This window comes from Scomber scombrus, chromosome 12 (genome assembly GCF_963691925.1).
Source record: "Scomber scombrus chromosome 12, fScoSco1.1, whole genome shotgun sequence".
Classification (NCBI taxonomy): Eukaryota; Metazoa; Chordata; class Actinopteri; order Scombriformes; family Scombridae; genus Scomber; species Scomber scombrus.
Genome location: NC_084981.1, coordinates 19,695,500 through 19,717,219, shown reverse-complemented (window position 1 = coordinate 19,717,219; position 21,720 = coordinate 19,695,500). Strand labels below are relative to the sequence as shown.

General features: G+C 38.1%; 1 protein-coding gene across 2 annotated transcripts in view; it reads left to right on the top strand.

Moving 5' to 3' along the window:
• The window catches only part of grid1a (glutamate receptor, ionotropic, delta 1a), a 245,890-nt gene that overhangs the window by 133,451 nt on the left and 90,719 nt on the right, over positions 1–21,720 (top strand). Inside the window, exon 3 of one of the 2 annotated variants that reach the window (XM_062430180.1) lies at positions 16,475–16,759. The exons of the other annotated variant lie outside the window; for it this stretch is intronic. Coding sequence (XP_062286164.1) covers positions 16,475–16,759 — 285 coding nt within the window. The remainder of the gene's footprint in view (positions 1–16,474; positions 16,760–21,720) is intronic. 2 annotated transcript variants of the gene reach the window in all.

Genomic DNA, 21,720 nt, shown 5'->3' with positions numbered 1-21,720 from the left:
TAATGTCAACATGCCGCAGCAGTGATGCCTTCTCAGGTACATTAAAATGTGTCCTGTTAATTGGGTAAAAAGTATAAAACTCGACCAGTAAGAATTAATCCTTGAAAAAAACAAGTACAAATAGTTCAAACTGATCATGTTTATCTCAATGTAGGTAGAGTAACAGTGGTGCCATGATGCTTGTGCTTACACTTTTTAGTAGTTTTAGTCTTTTCAAGCAAACTGAATGACACCTCATGTTGCAGTGCTTGGAAATCCTAACACCCACATACATGGCCAAAAGACATATTCATAAAATTATGCTTTGGTACATCTCCTTGAGTAGGTATTTAATGAACTCAGGAATGTTCGTTGGTGGTAGCCAATGCACAGCGGGTCACCTTGGCATTTATCTACAGACGCTCATTCAGAACTTTAAATTCCTGCTGCTTGTTGGGTGTGTTTTTTCATTGGGAATGAGTGTGGTGCCTTAATGGACTTGATAATGGGGATCTGTCTTGTGACAGCCATTACCGCCTGAGTTTAATGTGCACTCTCAAGGTAGCATGTTGACATTTTCAGCTTGGCACATCCAAAGGCTTGGCTCGTCACGCATGCTGCTCCTATGTGACCAGCCTTCCAAGGATAATGAGCTAATTTGTTTTTCAACAGGACAGTGCCAACGTTAAGATGGGAGCAGATTGCATGGGAAAAGTTAGTTCTTCCTTTTCAAAAAGAAAGAACCACAACCTTTACATGATGGATTATTGTTCTAAATGATACATTTTCAGTATTCAACCAAAATTGTGTACAGTTATTAGGGTTTTAGCTCTTTATGTGGTTCATGAAAGCACACAGTCATTATTTAGTAGGACACAGTAATGTCTGCAAGATGAGAGTAAAAGCATAAAAGCCCTTTGCCACTAACAGCCGAACATGTTTATCACAAAATGAGAATAAAAATTACACATTTTTCTTTCAACTGTTTTCATGTCATGTTGCAGAAAGTAAATACTACATACTGCTTTACTGTCACAAAATATACAGTAGTATAGTTATAGTTTGTATGGATATTTTCATGTTCAAGTGATTGACAAATTAATGTAAATTACTGTGCACTGTGAACGGCAAATGGATTATGGATAAGAGACTGTTGATCTGATTAAAATAATATTCTTTTTTTTTTATACATTTCAGATAATTAAGTTTATTCAAACCTGGAAGATTCTGGTGCTCTAAATTAAAAAATACTACAACAGGAAATCAATACAGATTATCATTCCTTCCAGAGTCAAGGTGAGAGAAGCATTGCATCATTTGCATTAATACAAATTTGGTCAATGCACAATTTACTTAAACCATTCCAAATGACTCCTAATGATATAGGCTGACCCCCTTTAGGGAAAAACATTACTTAAAATGGAGAGCAAGCCCTACACCTGCCTCACTGCTGTTTGTTTACTTTTGTCCACACCATTACCCTTCGACTCTGTCTTAGCTAAGGACCTGAGTCATAGTGTTAATTGCAATTTTGTTCATGTTTACCCATTTTAAAAATATGTTGCCTGTTGTGTTAACAGCACTCACAAAGAAAAAATAACGTCAAGGATCAATTAAGCTTGTTGTAAAGACACACTGAAGCACATGCCGTGATCGTAGTAACAACTGGCAAGAATTAAAATAAAAAAGCTTTCCATGTAAAATAAGACCAAATCATAGTTTTCCATGTCCAGCATACAGTTTTTTGAAATGTAATAATTTACTGTATATTTATTCAAATATAATAATGCATTTTAAAGCTGTTGGATATGATACATTTGCCATCTTTCCGAATGTTCTTTTGTAACTGAAGTTGTCAGTTTTGTCTTGTATTCTTGTTTTTAAAGTCTTTTAAATGTTGTTTTTTTGCCACCAGTAAAATTCTATCAGAATATGTAATTGTTATGGCTAATATATAAGCACAATATCACCTACTGTTATTAACAAAACTGAGAGAAACAGAATAAGCAAAAATGGATAAAAACTGCACATAGCTAGGGTCCTGTTTCTCTAGGACTGAAACAATCATTTAAAGAGCATAACTGATCTGAATGCTGAAAATCCTTGCCTCCACCTTTTTTTAGGGCTGAAGTAGCAGTACATATCTTCATATTACATATGGATGCTTTGTCAAGAAAGCCTAACAGCTTTGGTTGTATGCATGCAAGGGAGTTACTTACTTTCCAGTTCAAGTGCCAAAAGCTACATTACACAGGTCCTGTGTCTTTTAACTGCTTGGCATCACATTGATGTATTGCTAAACTCAGCAAAATGAATCTGCAACATAATACGCTTAACCCATAAAGCTGATTTAACACTTAACGGAAAACTTAGCCAATTTTCAAGTATCATTACAGTGTGGGTAGTAAATGCAAATGAACAATGTTTAACTTCCATCCATGTTTCCTGCACACACAGCTGTCTGCTCATTTGCTGGCAAAAGACTCTGGAGATCTGCTTTAGACTACAAACTCTATTTCCTCATTTTCTGTAGCGGTGACTTCAAGTACAGTCAAATTTGTGTCTTCCATAATACTCCACCTACCATGTTATACTAGCGATGGGGAAGAGCAGACATTAAAATGTCATACTAGTAGTTGTATCTGTATAAAACTGGTTTCATGATATGCAGTCGAATATCACGCTGTGGAATCAGACACAACACAGTGTGGAGGAGGAAACTACCATCAGAGCCACGTTACAGCCACGGCCAAAAGACAGGGGCTGCAGCCAGGGTAGCTTTGCAGTATCGACCAGTGCACGCCCAGTGAGGATCGCCAGAGAGAATGGAGACAGACTGAAAACTCAGCGCTCCAACAATCATTGCATCGCTTTTGTTAAACCTGACTTTGTTTTCTGATACAATGTATCGGACTTTGACTCTGAATACAGAACAGTAAACATTGATTGTGTTAAGTTACCCTTAAGTTGACTTGCTTGAGCACAATCTGGGGTCTGGCTGCTTGTCGTCAAAAATAGGTAAAATAAACAGTATTTGGCTGCAGTTTTTCACCCTTAGGTCCAGAATTGTTTCCAAGAACAATCTCAAATGTTGACAGCAGACTGATAGGTGTTTTGACTGTGAACTGGTAGTTAATAATAATAATAATAATAATAATAATAATAATAATAATATAATAATAATAATAATAATAATAATAATAATAATAATGATGATGATGATGATGATGATAATAATAATAATAATAATAATAATAATAATAATAATAATAATAATGACAATAATATCACATTTCTACTACAGAGGTGACCTAGTTCTAAGAAATAATCATATTTACAGCTGTAAATTCTCCCTTTAAGAGGATGGCTGTTCCTTAATATGAGTCAGGTCTCAGCTAATGATGGAGTAGTGGATTTGGATGAGTTACTCAACAGAGTAGATGAACACCTATCTTCCCTCAGGCTTGCATGTGAACACATGTCTGGTTTTGCTCAAGCTGTGGGAACAGGTGGCTGTGAACTTTGTGCCAACATGAGCCTCAGTGTAGCTGGTCAGTGTTTGTATTGATATGGCCAACAAAAACTGATAATTCAGAAGATTACCAGTGTTAACCTCATGTAAATATGGAGTAGTTAATGTATTATATTTGGCATTGGATGATAGTGTTGGTAGTTTCTAAATAACTGAGACCTTTTCTCTAGAGTTAAGTGTCTGCTTATGAGGAAAAGTGTCATCAAACCTGTCAGAGGAACACAATACTTTGTTGAGTGTCACTCACATGCTGTTTTCTGTTTTATGTGGAACTATGCACTGAGAAAAAAAAAATTCAGGGGATGTGGAAGTTGATGGCAAGTCACTTCAGAACAATCACTGGACTTGTGCTAGTTGGGTGGTTATTGATCAAGAGACAATCTGAGATGTCAAAGTGGTTACCAGACATCCTGAACTAAATATATTCTTACTGCCACAATATAAACCATCCATATGTTGACTAGTAATTTGTCGCACAGCACATTTTTACTTAAATACAAGCTGCTAGCTGTAACCCTCAACAGTGTAGAAGCCTTCTACCCATTCTGAACCATCAACCGGCTGTGGTAGGCTACGACTCTGACACCAAAACATTAGCTGCTGCAGACAAATTGAGATGTTGGATGTCGGAGGGGGAACTAGATAATAAAGTTATCCCCTGAGCCCTCTACTACCTCTTTACACTTAACATTAACCACATATGAGCCATTTAAAGAGAATGAAAGAATAATGGACTGTGCAGAGTAGCTGGAAATTCGAAATTAAATCATGTGTCAGTTTTCATTTGGCATAGAAAAGGCAGCAACTTACTCTTTGGTACATTTTTATGAAACCATTTGCTTAGTTTTTTTATTTGATAACTTTGTCTCATTATAATATAATTATAATTATATTATTATGTCTTCTAAAGAGCTGCCAGATGTTTTGGCCACTGTTGTTGAATCATGGATTTTCAAAACTCTGCTCATGGAAGAATCAACCTCCTTTAAGACAAATCCATGTTATTTACTATATCTACCTTGTGTTCTCATATTCTACAACTGAGGCACAAAGGAAAAGAGCATCCCTGAATTAACTTGTGGTAATTCATTATTTATCTTGCCTGCTTGAGGTATTGTGACTGATGTAGATAGGATGAGAAAGACAAGAGCGAAATGTGATAAGAAACACACAGGGTGAAAGGAAGAGGACAACTGAGAGGCAAACACAGAGGAATCAGATGGTAAAGAAAAGACAGACTTAGATATGTAGACAGGGAGAAAGAAACCAGAAAACTACAGACAAAGAAAGAGATGATATCAGAGCAAATGACACATTACCAAGAGAGAGCGTGAGATGATTCCTAATTCCAGCAGACAAGCAAACACCCAGCCTGTCTCCGTCCCAATAGTGAATGAGTCATGATTATCCTTTGACAATGCATGCCAATCTTTCACGATAACACCATCCAAATCAATCATCACAAAACCCAAACACGTGTCCGCCATGTAAAAACTAGACTCCCTATTCACCTGTTTCAACATTAAGCACTGTGCTGCCAATGGAGCACGTTGTCCCAACGGGCACTGTTGCATGTCAATTGTAAAATGGCTAATTAGCCTCCTACAAGCAGAAAAGGAAAAAAAAAACACACACACACATAATTGTGCATGCAAAGGACTGTGTAATACACATTAGACTGACCGTAAAACCCTTGGAAAGAGCAGTGGTTGTGTTAAGTTGATGAGAGAACAAATGACAGTTTCAAAAGCACTCTGAAAACGGAAAGACGGAGTGGAAAAATAATAAGGAAACAGAGTGGTGGGTTTTATTTGAATACTTTAATATAAGCACAATTTCAGAATGACATTTGACTTCTTGTAACCGAGACATTAAGATCATGTTAGAAGTAAAACCCTCATATTTTATGACACATACTAAGACTGTGACTTTGTGGAGCACACCAAAAGCTCAGTGCTTCGGGGAAAAGGGTTAAGTCACTATCAATTGTTCAACAGTTGAAACTGATGCCACAAGACATGGCAGCTAGTTGTATCACATTTTGCCGTTGTTGTTGACATAATTGTCTGGTGTCATCAGTTTCAGTGGCAGAATAGCAGTTAGTAACTCAGTGCTTTCTGAAACTGCATTGGGTGTGTCCCCACAGTAAAACATCTCTGTGTTGTCTTTGTTGTTTGTGATTGTTGTTCTTTTTTTCTTTTTTTTTTTTTTTTACCTTGTTTACTGAATATGTAAAACGAAGGAGTGGATTTTGTTGCATTAGGTCAAGCTTTTCTCCCAGGCTGCAGGGATTTAAACTGCAAGCCTTTTTCTGTCGCATCCCTTGGGCACCAGCAGTTGAAAAACATCCATCCAATTTCAAACGACACACCAGCTATCTTCCTTTGAAAGCACCACAGAAAAAAACAGGTCTCATTGTCAATCCACAAACCATTTTGATGTTCAATATACTTTTTTTGATTGATTGCAAGTTCTGCAGCAAAAAACACAAAGCAACAGCTGTAACACAAAGCCCTAGGCAAGGAGTCTGTGCATGATGCAGGTCAGATAACACTTATAAATGTGTAATGTTTTTTTGTTTTGCTATTGTTTTTTTGTTTTTTTATTCACACACACTATGCTTTTTAAGACAACTTTATAATTAACAATAACATGATTTATGTAGAAAAGCGGGCAGCTCCCACTCTGAACAGTGAAGCCAATGTCAAAGTGCCTTAAATTAAAAAAAAAACAAAATGGCTAAGGTCGAAATGCCAAACCCAAGGCTTCAAAATGGGACTCCACAAATTCATGGGTGACATCACATTAAATCCATTATTTTCATACAGTCTATGAGTGTAGCATGGCTTAATGCACCTACAAAAAACAAGCTACATATGTATCATAGTTGTACTGCAACACTGCCACCATCACAGTGAATAATTCACACCTTAGCCATTAGAAATGCATAAAGTACTTAAGCCAACAATAAGTGGCTTTGCTGTTGAAGTTGAGAATAGAAATGTTGACGTATTGGTTCAGCAGCACTGTCAGTCATTAAAAATGAATTTGGCTGGATCAACCCATGGTTTGTTTAATAATGTTTATAATACATTTTTTTAGAATTGTCGGTCAGTGTTTGCATCTTTTTCTTGTCTTTCCGTTGGTATTTTCTCTGCCATAGCATTACCACTTGTGCAATGTACTTAGATGTAATTTCTCTTTTCATTTAAGGAAGAAGTCCATATTTGATTCAACATTTTAAAGTAAATGTGTACATTGCTGTTATAATGTTTACATGGTTGACTTTTCCACAAAGGCACTTGTTTTTACATATTCTGTGGCCCCATCTCTAACAGTGAAGTGATAGGCATAACAAGATCATATTGTATGGGTGTAAGGAGCGTACCACTGGCTGACTGTATTCACAGTTTGTGCCTCTGCTGGTAATGTTGGTAAGCCTTCACTCGCACTGATGGAAAGACAACTTCTTAGATAAACAAGAGATTTATTCCACCTCTGTGCCAGTATACACACATGGCCAAGCTGGAGAGTTTTGTGTAGTAGAGCGGCTAGCCCAGCTTCAACACAGGTAGCCACACAGCGACCCTCTCAAAGGGCTATAAATGTGCTTCTAGTTACTGTCAAAACACAGCTGCACCCCCCCGCCCCCCCCCCCCCCCCCCCCCACCGCCCCAGCCCCGTCTTTTCAGCGAGCCAAACAGTGGCTGCTATAGGTGGTTAGACTTCCTGAAAAGGAGGAATACACATTGCTATCCATGTTACACCATGTTTCTCATGTTTCCACACTGCCTGCATTTCCAACACTATGCAGCCACAAAACTGTGCATCATGCAGTTTGCCTCCACACACACCCCTTACTCTGTTGCGTTTTTTAGAGTGAGGGTGAATTAAGAAATTGTACTTCATCTGACTTAATTTAGCAGTGTCAGGTCAAAAAGGTTAAATGTGCTTCACAAAGATTATATCAATATATTGGCCATAATTCATAATGAAACAAAGGAAGCAAATGCGGAAAGACAAACCATTTGGCCCTTGTTGTCATGCATTACTTAAAATATATAAAAATGATATAAACATGTTAATACTTTGGTACATTGCCTGAATTATTCTTTAAAAAAACAAGAATTACTAGAGCCAATTTGATCAAATTAACGTTATTCAGTGCTGACTGAACAACTATAGTTATTTTTTCTGTCAAGCAAGCAGTCCAAAATGCACATGCTCTCAGTTGATAGTGATATGAAAACAGGCAACTGCAACAAGTTACAAATTACAGCAAATGTTTGTCAGTTTTGGTTGAAAGATGACAAATATTATCAAATCCATCAATATTCTGTCTTTAGACAGGCTTTCTCTCTTCTAGAAAGCAGTCCCAAACCCAAGGATGTTCACTTGCTGTGACATAACATCAGCAAATACTCAAAACTGAGAAACTGGAAACAAATGTCTGACAGTGTTGAAATTGCTTTTTGCGGTTCAACGAAGAGTCCAAAGATACTCAGATGAACAGATAAAGTAATGTTTGGTATTTCTGCTTGAAAATGACTTAAACAATATTATTAAAATAGTTGCCCATTACTTTGGTGAATCGACTAATCCAGTGAATCAACTTCTTGTTTCATCTCTGACTAGAAAATGGAAGATTTAGACTTGCATCATCAGCATTTGGCAAATCATCTGGGCGCAATCCATACAATACATGGACACAAGCAGTTCTAGACCCTGCCTGAAGAGTGCCCAGCTGAAACACCAGTAAGAAATAGCAGTGCAGAAATTACAAAGACATGTTTGAGCTTCAGGCAGTGAACAAGAATAACAATTTGCAAAGAGGCAGGAGCACTTTGATAGCAGCACAGACCCATTTCCACCAGCTGACATTTCAGCACACCTACAGTTATTCCAGACTTATTGTGCAGAAGAGCGCAGCTCTTTGCAAGTGTGAGCACAGAAATTACACAATAATGTTAAAGCTATTTTAGAAAAAAAGGTATGTACCTGATTACATAGATTGTCAACCAGAAAACACAAATAAGTTAATTTTCACAATGAAAAAAGTTCCATTAGTGCATATCTGTGTCATGATTCTCATCAAACATGTTTGGTTAGGCTATGGCTCATACTATATGGTGCAACATACCAAGTCCTCCTTTGTATGGGTGTCAGGCTTTTCATTGATATTGCAGCAAAGATTTTTGGGACACATTCCTGATTATTTTCAGTGCTGGGATTCTGTAGAGATGTACAAACCTTCACAATCTACATAAAACTGCACAGACTACGCTATATTGACATTGCACATGGTGCTGACAATGTTTTTTAGCCTTAATGTCAGGGACGAATCACAAGGAACCATATCATGAAGTTGTTGGAGTTGCAGAATCACTGAGTGTAGTTTCCAAAGAAACGGAGGCTTAGCTCTGTTACATTAATGAAGAATGAATTGGGGCTAAGATAATGTTAGCTAATACACTAGAACTTCATTAGGAACACCTGTGCAATCCATTGTCAGAAAGGTCACAATTTTACTGTGTGTTTATGTATTTAGGTTGTAGTGGGTGGTGATGGTGTACTGGAGTGCATTATTTTAAAAAGTGTTCCTGATATTTTATCCAGCCCACTAACATACATTAAGTGAGCAGTATTTAGCAGTGCTACTGCATTGCATTGTGTTGTGCTGTTCTGTAAAGGTTTTGTTGTTACTGTATCCAGTTCCTGTATATAAACAATATCCACTGTACATTTCTGCTATTCTACCTGTCAGTTGTTTGGAAGGTATAATTTTACAGGTGTGAAATACTCCATCACAGTTCAGATGACATGGGCAGTCTTGGCATCAATAGTATTGACAGGAATATGCAGCCTTATCTTAGTCTGACAGCAGCAGTGCAAGCATGAGGAAAGGGCCATGGAGGCTTATCTTACCAAAAGCGGTAGCAAAACTAGATTGAGTGTGTGGATGAAAGCGTGCGATGGAGAGATGATTCATTTTTACTGGAGATGCAATGTTGTCGTACCCTTACACGTTGAACTGAGCAGTAGTCCAGATGCCATATAATACTGATCTCTCCTATTTTTAGCTTGTGTGTGGTGAAAAGCGATTATATTGTGGGAAGCTGCCAAAAGCAGAATGGAGGAGCCCATTCATGAGAAAATGACACAACATTCTCCTCTTAGCTGAACGTGATATGGATCATTTAAAACTCTTGCACCATGTGTCAGTTTTCCCTACTGAATGCTTAAAAACCATCAGTGATTAATTTGGTGGTGGGATATGTCAATCTCAGCACTTTATATTGTAATCAGTAATTAGTGCTGAAAAGAGGAGGAATAGGATCCAGCATTAGCATGCTGTCATTGTTTGATTTATGTAATTTTATGGTCTATCTTAATTTCCTTTGCAATCTTTACCCATATGTTGGAAGAATTTGAGGTCAAAAATAACAATAACATATTTAATATACAGTAGTCTAACAGTATTTTTGTGGAAAACGTACAGTCAGATATTGAATTAATCATCTAAACTATATTATTTACAATTTATTGTACAATATGAAGCATAATGTCAAATTTAGAAGGAATTAGTAGGTGCTCATCTAAAAATTACAATTTATGATGAGGATTTTAAAACAGTCAAAGAAAAAAAAGGGGGGTTTATGTGCCTTTGAAAATGCCCCTAATGAATACAAATAATACATTACATTCTTCATGACATATTACAAGCTGTCTCAATGAAATCAGAGTTACACTATTGTCACTGCAGGGTAGAGTAGTGTTGACAATATCACAGCATGTATCTCAGTGGTGACTCTCCCCTTTGAGTCCCAGTACTGTACTCTGAGTCAGAGCAAACTAAATGAGACTGTCTTATTTCAACTGTGAAATCACTAAGACAGCCCCAATTTATGTAATATTCACTACAGCAGTGGTGTGGTGGTTTGTTAGATCCCTTCATATTACATTGGGAAAATGAGGGCAAGACACTGATGGTATCCTATTTTCATGGGCAAAATTGAAATGTCTTCTTTCAGCCTGGTGTCGTGATTATAATCTTCCTTCTCCCTCGACCAGTTGTGCATAATTGAACTGGTCTGATGAGACAAGGACTTTGCAGAAAAATGCTGTGTGCTTTAGTTGATCAGTCCTAATCTGCATGGCAGATGCCCTTTTATAACAGTTTCAATCATGAGTGTAGGGACATGAAATATTCTGCTACTCTCCCACCCTCTGTCCTGATTAGGTATCTGAATTTGCTGACAGTTTAGCTAAAATCCACGATCACATTGTGATGGTAATTGTATCATGGTTTAAAGATATGCAGTGTTGATTAGTTGTGTTTAAAAATGCATTCACCTTCACTGAATTCATCATCCATCGATCAACCACATTATTACTGAGAAGAAAATTAGTGCTTCTCCACACGGGGCTTGATAGATAGGTAAATCTCACTTTCCACAGAAAACAGGTGTTAGCATGTTGTTTGTAACTACTTTAATTACAGTGGCTTTAACTCCTCACACCCCTTCATTCATCCACCCATTTCCATTCATATACACATTATATACATGCAGTCTAAACATTTGTGAAGTTAATCCAAATAAATAAAATTGAAATAATTATAATAACTAAAACTAAATGCATGGTGTGAGGATACTTCATACACATTATATTGGCATAGGAAGCTATTCTTTTAAGGTGTATGTATGAATCTCCCGTTATATACTGACATTAGATGTCAGATAACTAGGAGGAAATGAGCGATGATCCCTGTCCACTTCAGGAGGAACATTTAAGGGTCATTATTCCACCATTATCATCCTTGCCAATGACTGCAGAGCCCTCCTCCCTCCTGTCAGTGGGCTATCTGCTGTATAATGGGCCCAGAGTGTCCATTATAAAGCCAAAATGGCTGCAGACGCAATTTAGCCACAGTGGGCTAAAAGTGGCTGCGGGACAGGGGTAGGGGATACAGATCATAAAGAGAAAAAAACATGTTGGGCCATTGGTCTTTCTGCTCAAATTAAAGTTAATCTTCTAAAATTCTAAAGTTTTATGTTGTGACAAATGATGTGCTGAGTGAAATACATGATAAATATAGTACAAAATACAAGCACTGACAAAAGTGTAAACACAAAATAATGGTTGCAAATCATTTTAACTACATTAGTTTGATACGAGGAATTAAACTGAATGCATGCTTTTTACTCCTGAGGGAAGTTGTGCCTCAGAGCAAAACTGAAGTTTCAATCCTGCTCCACTCTACCCGTGCCCAAGCCTTGGAAACGCGTGAAAGGCAGAAGGTCCAGTGGCTCGTTTGCTACTCGAACCCTGTACCTCTGAAATCTTGCAACTTCAAAACAAGTTCCAGGCTTGGCAAAACTTGAGTTGTCCACCTTTTCCAATTCCAAATGGATGCTCATCCTCTGATGCAGGTGCCACTCTGGAAACAGCCCGCCCCTACCCAACAGCTGCAGAGAGGGTTCACTGTCAGCAGTATACACCAAGCCTGAGGCCAAGGTTAACTCCAAGCCAACAACAAGTGTCCACTCTCACCGAAGGAAACCTTGGCAGTTCCTGACCCCCACAGAACCCCGCTGGACCTGTTTGATGAATATTGGATGATGTTATAATCCGTTATATCTGTAGCAAGCTCTCAACACTAACCTGTTATTGATTAGTGTTATTTGGGGCACTCTATCAATTGTGTAACTCAGCATTGTCGGGTGTTTCGGCCTATAATTTACAATACAGCCACTTCTGAGGCATTCCCACCCCAGGCTGATCAGTTAGGTATGTGCCCCTTTTTTTCTTGGGGCTCAGCTGGGGTCTTTCCACCTCATCCAGCGTTCTGCAGTCTCTGATGCCTGCTTGATAGCTTGGTGCAGGGCTTGACCACACATTCCTAGTTCTTTCAGCTGCCTACTAGTATATGTTGCTACAAAGCCCTGACAGTCAACCTCCACTGGATGCATACTTGCTCTCCAGCCTTGCTGTTCTGCATCAGTTGCCATCTCAGCATACCGCAGCCTTTGTACTGCAGCTTGCCCCTACATCATATGAACAGGGTAGACCTACAAGCAAGACTCCCCAGGGATGCCATCTCCCTGTTATTCTAGGGGTCAGATCATCTATAATTCATCATGTATCACATCCTTAAGTAAAAACTATCTGCTTCCCAGGAGCCAGAGTACAGGACATCTCTGATGCTGCTCCAAAATGTATCTGAGATCACTATTCATCTCTACAGTCATTGCACATGTTCGTTTAAATGACATAAAATCACAACAGTCTGACAAACTCAAATATGACTTATTTTCCTTATGGATGAATCATCTCTGGCCCTTTCTCCCCTTCACACTTTGGTAATGTTACATTCAGCCAGCTCCATATCAGCCTGAAAGCTTACTGCCAAATACTAAAACCAAATACTGCTCAAATGTGGAAGAAATTGCTAGAAGAACTTGCTGACAAGACAATGCTAACTACTATCAAATTCCAGCTAAAGACCTGCCTGTTTACCATTGTTTTAAATACATTTTCTTTCAAATCAAAATTATTTTATTTTTTTTTATTTTATTTTATTGTTTTGTATCCTGTTTTCTTCTGATTGTTTGTTTTATTGTGTTGTTTGTATTGTGCTTTTGTTTGCTTGATTTGTATCATTTGTTTTCTTGTGCTTTTGTCTGTGTACTCTGTAAAGCACTTTGGGTTGCCTATGGGTATGAAATTTGCTATATAAATAAATGTGCCTTGTCTTGCCTTGCCTAGATTTGTATTACTGTCAGTCACATGAGTATTAGGATTTCATGTTGCACTCTTACATATTGGCCAAGTACCCTGTTCCACATGTGAGTTTCCATGTGAGTCTCTCTTTCCGCACACACACACACACACACACACACACACACACACACACACACACACACACACACACACACACACACACACACACACACACACACACAGTAACACACTTTCTTTCTCAGGAGAAGAACATTCTCTATCCTGCACCCTCCCAAGCATGCAGAGAAAAAGTTACAGATAATACCTCGGTTTCCCTTGCACCCTTTTCCTCTCATTCTGCACTCACTTCCTTGTTCTACTTCAGCAAGAACAACCTCAGTGCATCTCTCTCTCTCTCTCTCTCTCTCTCTCTCTCTCTCTCTCTCTCTCTCTCTCTCTCTCTCTCTCTCTCTCTCACTCTCTCTCTCACTCTCTCTCTCTCTCTCTCTCTCTCTCTCTCTCTCTCTACATCAGCTGTCTGACATTCCTACTTTCCTGCTCCTCCTCAGTATGTTATTTAGTTGCCCCTTTACTCATGATTTACAGTGCCTTAACGTAGTCCTGTGCTTGCAGTCAGCAGATGAAATTGTCATTTGTCACATTAATAGTCCTCCCCCTCTGCCATACATTCTCATGCGCACACACAAACACACACACACATACATATGCAAGCCTTTCCCAGTATGGCTCCATTCACTGAACACACCTTCTCATCATCCTTCCTTTTCTCCCCCTCCTCACCCCTCCCTCTCAGGCCTCTTGCCCCATCCCTAATGCCTTTTCTCCACTGCCAGTCTTCTTTTTCCGCCCTCTTTCACATCCCCACTGGTATTATGATGGATTTCACTTTCTGGTATCTTACCTGTAATTGTTTTAAACATATTTTGTACAGTTCATAGCTTGCTTCTCAAAATGCTCAAAATAAAGAAGTCTTATTAAATGGTCTTAGATTACAGTGCTGTTGCTTTATTCAAGATTATTCCTTTACCAATAGACTACATAATTAGGTAGTATTATGAAATACAGTCAGAGAACATTTAATTGCTGTTTTGTACAATGTGCTCAGCTGTCATTGCTGAAATTATTAGAGCATTTGTCTGTAGGTGTGATACAGTCTTTCTTTCAGTGTCTACAGCACACAGTCTAATACCTTCAATTGAATTTCTCCAAAAATCAGCTTAAGATTCAAATTACCTTATTGCCATTTGCACAGGGACATGGTACATACATAATGGGATTGTTCCATGGTTTACTCAGTCAGGTGACAATTTTAACCTTTTTTTTAATTAAGTAGGAGAGAAAAATGAAAAGAGTGTAGCTAGGTCTTAGACATATTGCATTTACAGCAGTTATTTGCAGCTATTCAACAATTAATCACAGAGCATCTAGTGAAGTACTGGAGCAGCAGTTGGAGGGAGGTATTGCACATTAAGAAACAAAACAGATGGTGTCCTATCAGAGAGTTAAAATGTTGGTATTTGACATCACTTTAGTGTTTGTTCTGATTCAGGAGAGCGTTTGTGATTGAGCCACATCATATGCGATTTACATACATATAACTTAACTAGCCTACATTTATAAGAATGTAACCCAAGTATCACTACTACCAATCAAACCATGGGCATAATGTGACAACCTGTATCTACGAGAAACACAACACAGCTTTTATTAGTAAAACCAGGAGCCGCTCACAGGAGGGGGGGCTTCCAAGGGAGACTGGTTTGCTATGTTTTATCAGCGCAGGGACCAAAGTGTCATGTAGGGGCTATATGCTGATGCTAAATGAAGAAGCTAAATTACTCAGATAATTGATCAGCCAACATGTTATTGGGAAAATAAATTGCATGATTAAAACTTGTATTATTAATTCAGTTTGCAAATTCATATATTTTTTTCTCTCTTGATTTTGATATTTCACTATTATTAAATAATTCATTAATGCATTTTTAATTAGGTACTTAATTGTTATATTCTGTTGTTTTTGTAAATCCCATTTAAATATATTAATTTATAATTATTTCACTTGTATTTAGTCTGTTTGTTTATGAAAGAATTAATTGATTTATTAATTGCTGGTTGTATTGTAATGGACAGCTGTGGCTCAGGAGGTAGAGCAGGTCGTCCACTAATCGGAAGATCAGTGGTTCGATCCCGGGCTCTTTCAGTCCACATGTCAAAGATACTGAACCCCAAATTGCTCCCAATGGCTGTGACACTAGTGTGTGAATGTGTGTGTGAATATTAGCTCCTGCCATTAGTGTATGAATATGTTTGTGAATGGGTGAATGTGACTTGTAGTGTTAAAGCGCTTTGAGTGGACGGACTCAAGACTAGACAGGCACAACACAAGTGCAGTCCATTTATCACTTAACAATCAGTTATTAATTAATGAAATGAAATGAATTCTTAATCTGTACAGGTTCACATATTTTCCCGAAGTGTAGGTTAAAGAGAGAGAATGAGTGAAGGTTGTGAGTAAAGTATTTATTTCATCCTCATGGTAGTCATCATTTTGTGTCTGTCGGTTGTACCCAGCTAGAGTATTCCTGATTTTTTTTCCCCTTCCACTGAATCGCCACGTCTGTTCTGTGTTTTTGTACCACACTGGCTCATGTATCTCTCTGATTCAGCTGCTGTTTCCGAGTGCCTATTAACTTTAGCAAACATTTTCATTTTAATCAGCTGTCTCATTTTTGTCTGGGGACAAGGATCAGAGGATGCCCCCCACTGAATCTCTCATCGACACATTATAATACAACTTCAGTACCAACTCCCTGCTTTCTGTGATCTGTTCTCAACTGCAGAGGCTCACACATAATCCTAAGTAGGACACACAAAGAACCATTTTGAATTTGTAAGCTCAGTTGAGCACACTTTCTTGAATAATGTACAGTGCTCTTAAAAGCTGAAAAATGATTTTTTTAAATGAAATCTTGTTGAAATTGATTACATCTTGAATTGATTTGGAAAGCATATCTAACCATGTTTTATGTCATTCTCTTTTTACCAACCCTTTTTTTTCTCCATGTATCTGCCATTTGTTCTTTCTTTCTCTTTTACCCCTTTATTTTCTGCTCTGTATTTCCTTCTCCAACCCTCATCTTTTTTTCCAAATTGCACTTCTTCTCATATGTTACCTTAATTTCATCCACCTCTTTACTTTTTATTTTCTCTGTCCAGCATGCGAGTTGATGAACCAGGGGATCCTCGCTCTGGTCACATCTACAGGCTGCGCAGCCGCAAGTGCTCTGCAGTCTCTGACGGATGCAATGCACATCCCCCACCTCTTCATCCAGAGGAACGGGGACGGCGGACCCCGCACTGCCTGCCAGCTCAACCCCAGCCCAGATGGAGAGAGCTACACCTTGGCTGCTCGTCCACCTGTTCGAATCAATGACGTCCTACTCACCCTTGTCTCTGAACTGCACTGGCAGAAGTTCATCATCTTTTATGAGAGTGACTACGGTGAGTTGGGACGAATATGAGCATTTAATGGCCAAATGTATCTTATAGAAATGACATTTGTACAGGAGATGATTTCAAGTTTTTCATTTAAATGTAAATGTTCCAAAATCATCTCCAAAGTGAGGGGCAGATCATACTGCCACTGAAGTAAAGCAGTATTAACACTAAGAATTCATATGATGAGAATAATACACAGAGTTAGAAATAAGATGACAGAACATCACCACTCCCACACAAACACATACTGTACAGCACATGCACGCTGTTAAAAAATAAATCAAAGTTGAGTAGAGATTGTAGGGGAAAGCAAGATCTCATCTCTGCATTCACCATTGTAGCATCGTCATGATGAGACAAGTGAGAGCCTAATTGGCTAATTTATTGCACCACAGAAGGAGGGTGTATCCCAGCAGTATTTTATATATTCTCAGATGTTCTCAATTTCAGTTTATTTATTCTCATCACGATGCCCTGTAGACCAGACCTTTCTTGACCCACATTTGGCACAAGGCAAATGACGGTGGATAGAGAAGTGGATGGAGCAGTGATTGGCAAGGCAGTACAAAGGCAGAAAGATGAAGAGAATATATTGCTGCATTGGCATTCCTCAGATGATACTTTGCCACTGCTGGCTAATCTTTTTACTACTTGGAAGAGTGCAATCTAGAAGGGAGTGTAAATCTGCTTTATTTTTTTCTGCACAGTGGAAGCCACTGTTGATGTACTGTATATTAAAGCAAGACCTCCAGGAAATATAGCCACAGCAACACCCCCCCCCCCCCGCTTTTCCACCCCACAGTTTAGACACTGCGGCCGGTGACAGTGCTCCATGTGGCACGATGTTTCGCATTTACAAAGATCTGTCCTTGGATTTGTTTCTGACATTGGCACTCTTTGTAGAGCTGTGCACAGTCAGCATTTAGCTGGATCGATTAGAAAAACCTTAGGGTCAGGTTTAAGCACCATCTATCTATCTGTCTCTTGTCTGTCTGTCTGTCTGGCAAGCTCGTTCTCTATCTTTCTTTCTTTCAGATTGGTTGTATGTCTGTCTGTATGACAAACTAGCTATCTAACTTGCTAGAAACATGCCTAACTATGTCGAGGGGTAGCCATATTAGAGACGTGTTAAGTTAGTGCTGATGAAAACTGAACATTTCCTGTTTTACTGCTTCATGTTAAAAGCTTTTTAAATTACTACTTAACAGGAGACTTTTGTAGAGAAGAATTTACAGGAAATTAAATGTTTTCCTCAATGAATTAGCAAAGATTCATTAGTGGCACTAAAAAAACTGTAGAAACAACATCTGGAGATATTTGGATCTCTTTGTTTAGCAGATCAGTCAAAAATAATACAGGGAAGAATTGTACACGCAGAAACAGACACAGTGATGATGATGTTTGATGAAGAGCTGCAGATGATCAGCACATTTTACTTTGCAGTACTGTGTGATTTAAAAAAAAAACTCACAGTGTGCGAGTTCGACTCAAGTAAAGGCTCAGTGTGTCATTAATTGACACATTGGCTATAAACATCTGACACTGTAACATAATATATAGTATACAAATGAAAATAAGGAAAAGCATTATAGGTCCCCTTTAAAGGATGTAGTGGCTAATTGGGATCTCACAGTACCGCCTAGAGAAAAGTACTGTCTGTACATCTCTGTTGGCACAGTGTCACTGACTTTTACCTAAAATGCATCAAATTGTAGATGTTATCAAAGCACAAGCAGCCTCACAATCATTGTTCCTGATGTTTAGATTTTTTGATTGAAACATTCTGATGAATGTATACAAAACAACAAGATTACAAATCCGACCAAACATCCAATGCCAACTTTTGGTGTTTGAGAGTTTTTGATACTTAGTGCAATGGACACCTTTTAATCAATACCAAAACGTTTTGAGGTTCAGTATCCAGACTTACACACACACAATTGTGCTGCCAGTTGGTCTTTGTAGAAAGTGCACAGTCAGCAAAAGTTAGTCTTTTATACACTATATAAGCACTTGATATAACTTTTGATACAATAACACTATATAGTGTTTAGCCTACTAAATGGTTTAGCACAAAAATGTCCACAACTGTATCGACCCTTGATGGCCCGGTCTGGTTCCCAGAATTAAATACAAACTTATTGAAGCTGCTTTCAGCAACACTTGCTTTACATTTCTAGAAAAGACCTCTAAAAGAAGACATCTGAGATGCATACTTACTTTGAATCAACATTAAAATCATATCTTTTGCCAATTTTTTAATTATCTTTTGGGTGTTTTTAGATCTGCACTTTAAATATTAGTTTACTCTTTTTTCCTTTTTAATTTAACATATTAACTATTCACATAATTTGGTTGTTTTAGTCTCAGTGTCTTATCTAATGCAGTGTGAATTACTGACTGGAATGTGAGATTCTTGTAAATTAGTTTCATTGTGAAATGGGCGATTCAAAGTTGGTTAGTAAAGTTTGCTTATCTAATCATAACCTGAGGACGAAAGGTAGGAAAAATGCAAAACATTTAATTAGTCAACCTTTGTTCCATTACATGTAATTTATTCAGCCAGAGGGATAACATGCTGTTTGTTGAAAGGTTGATTTAAATTGAGCTTTGGACATTTTTTTGCACTTTTTTGTTGGCAGAAAAGTTTGAATATTGCTTGACCACAGATGTATTTCTTGAGTCCATTTAATTAATCCTACTAGTGCAGTGCCCGTTTAAAATGTTCCTGATCAGAACGGGGTGATTGCTTGGCTTCCGGCATTAAAAAATTAATAAGTATGCATTAAAAATTAAAAAAAATAATAGGTACAGTTCATGTGAGGTGGCAATCAGTATAGGCCTATACACCAATAACATGAAAGAAACTGTTCTATTATACAGATGTCATAAGTAATAAGTCGTCTTTTGCCATATTATACCCCCTTGTCTACGCCTAATTGGTCAGGGGTTCGATAAAAACCAAAAACATACCTCCAAGCCAATACAGTCATCAAGCTGGTTTGGGGTGAACTGGACAGAGGACTGAAAACAAAACAATCTGCAAGAGCAACACATTTATGGGAACTTCTGCAACAGTGTTGGGAAGTGTGAATGGCTGTTATCTGCAAAAGGTGGTTACTTTAATATATAGTAATAGAAAAAGCCTTGTTTTCTTTATAAATCACAGACTGTTTACATTGAGACATTAAACTCTTCATTTCAATACAAACTTTTGACCAACGTACAACATGTGAGATTAAAACATTACTCATTGGCTGATACACTGTAAGTCGGACAGCAAAACATTAAACTATTAAATAGCAGCTAAAGTAATATTTTGGACTGTAGAATCCTCACAGCACTGCCTAAAATCAGAGTTGTTGATTGACTGTGACTATGAGCAGGCATTTGCTTATCTGTGAGCATCAGAGCATTCAGTCTGTGTATCTCCATCTAGTGTCATGTTAAATGTAACTGACTGAGATGGGAGTTTTTGATCCCTTCAGAGGCCGTAAAGATAATTTTGATCCATCATATATTTATCTGATACTTACAACTCATACCAAAATGAACAGACCATTCACATTAACATTTTGAAGAATAACATTTAATTTATAACATGAAAGCTCATGAAAAGATGATTGCTATACTGAAGGCATCTTTATTAAGTATTTAGAGTAGGGGTTAACTTGGTGTAATGGATTTCTGGATTCGGTGTGAGAAGGCTCTGTTTTGCTGGGCTGCTGTGTTATCAGTTTGGTGATTTTTGGTGACATTAGTCTATAAAGGCAGATGTTAGAAACGATAAAGCACCCACATGCTTGTCATCAGGGGTTAAAGTGGGATTTAATGGGTAGGGGAACCCTAAGATCCAGTGTAGTGGTGAGCTTGGAAAAATGACTCACCTCAAAATAACTTCCAAATTGATTTGTACTGTGAGCTGCGGTGGACCTTTCTTTGTGGACAGACTATCTGATCAGCCTACCTTCTTTTAAGCATCCATTCTTTGACATATTTTTTGGGATCCCACTGGTCATAAGGAGGCACAACCAAAGAAATAAACATCAGTGCTGAGACCTTGCTAATTTGTTGTTGTGTCCGTAGAGGCATTACTAAATTGTTCCTTTCAGAGAATCCTCTTTCACAGTCAGTATTGCTAACAGACAAGACAAAACACAGACAAGCAAAATAAACATAAATGAACTAAAAACTTTTTACATTAAATATGTAAGCATATATTTACATGTCAGACAGCATGATTGATCCAGATCTCTTGATGATGTCACAGTTACAGACATTTACTGTAATTTCAGGGAGCCTTTCAGTTCAGATTAGGCTCTATCTCTGGTGACTGTAAAAAAAATATGCACAACTCAGTGAGATTACTGACACTCATCAGTATACTGTAGATCAGCTGTTCAAAAAGCATGATGCTGAAGTGAAACTGTGTACTTACCCAGTGTGCTCTCCTTATCCTGGAGCCCTCAGACATGTAGGATTAGAGACCTGAGTGGAGGCCACTGTTAAGGGTCAGAGGTTATGACAAGAAGGCTGAGCAGGAATATACTGCATCTGTAGCTCCAGCTGTGACTCTGCTTTTACAAAGAGAAAATTCACATTCACAAACATATCTATCAGTCCCACTGCTCCCAATGTTGCCTCACAGTTATTCAGTGGCTGAATGGACCTGAACTGCACTGATTTCAGCCTGAAAGGCAGAACGAAGGAAACCTGGATTTACTGAACCTGTATCCTGTAATCAGACCACAGGAGACAGATTAGGGGTTAGGCTGTAAGCAAGAGAGAAATAAAAGGAAAATAACACATTCCAGTGTAAAAGGTCAACAACTTAGTTAAATTTCAGTGTGCGTGTGTATTCTTGTATCAGTCTGGAAAGATTCCAGATTGATTTCTGACAACTCAGACAAGATGCAGAATTCCCACACAAGTCATTTATGTAACTCACACTCCCAATAGTAACA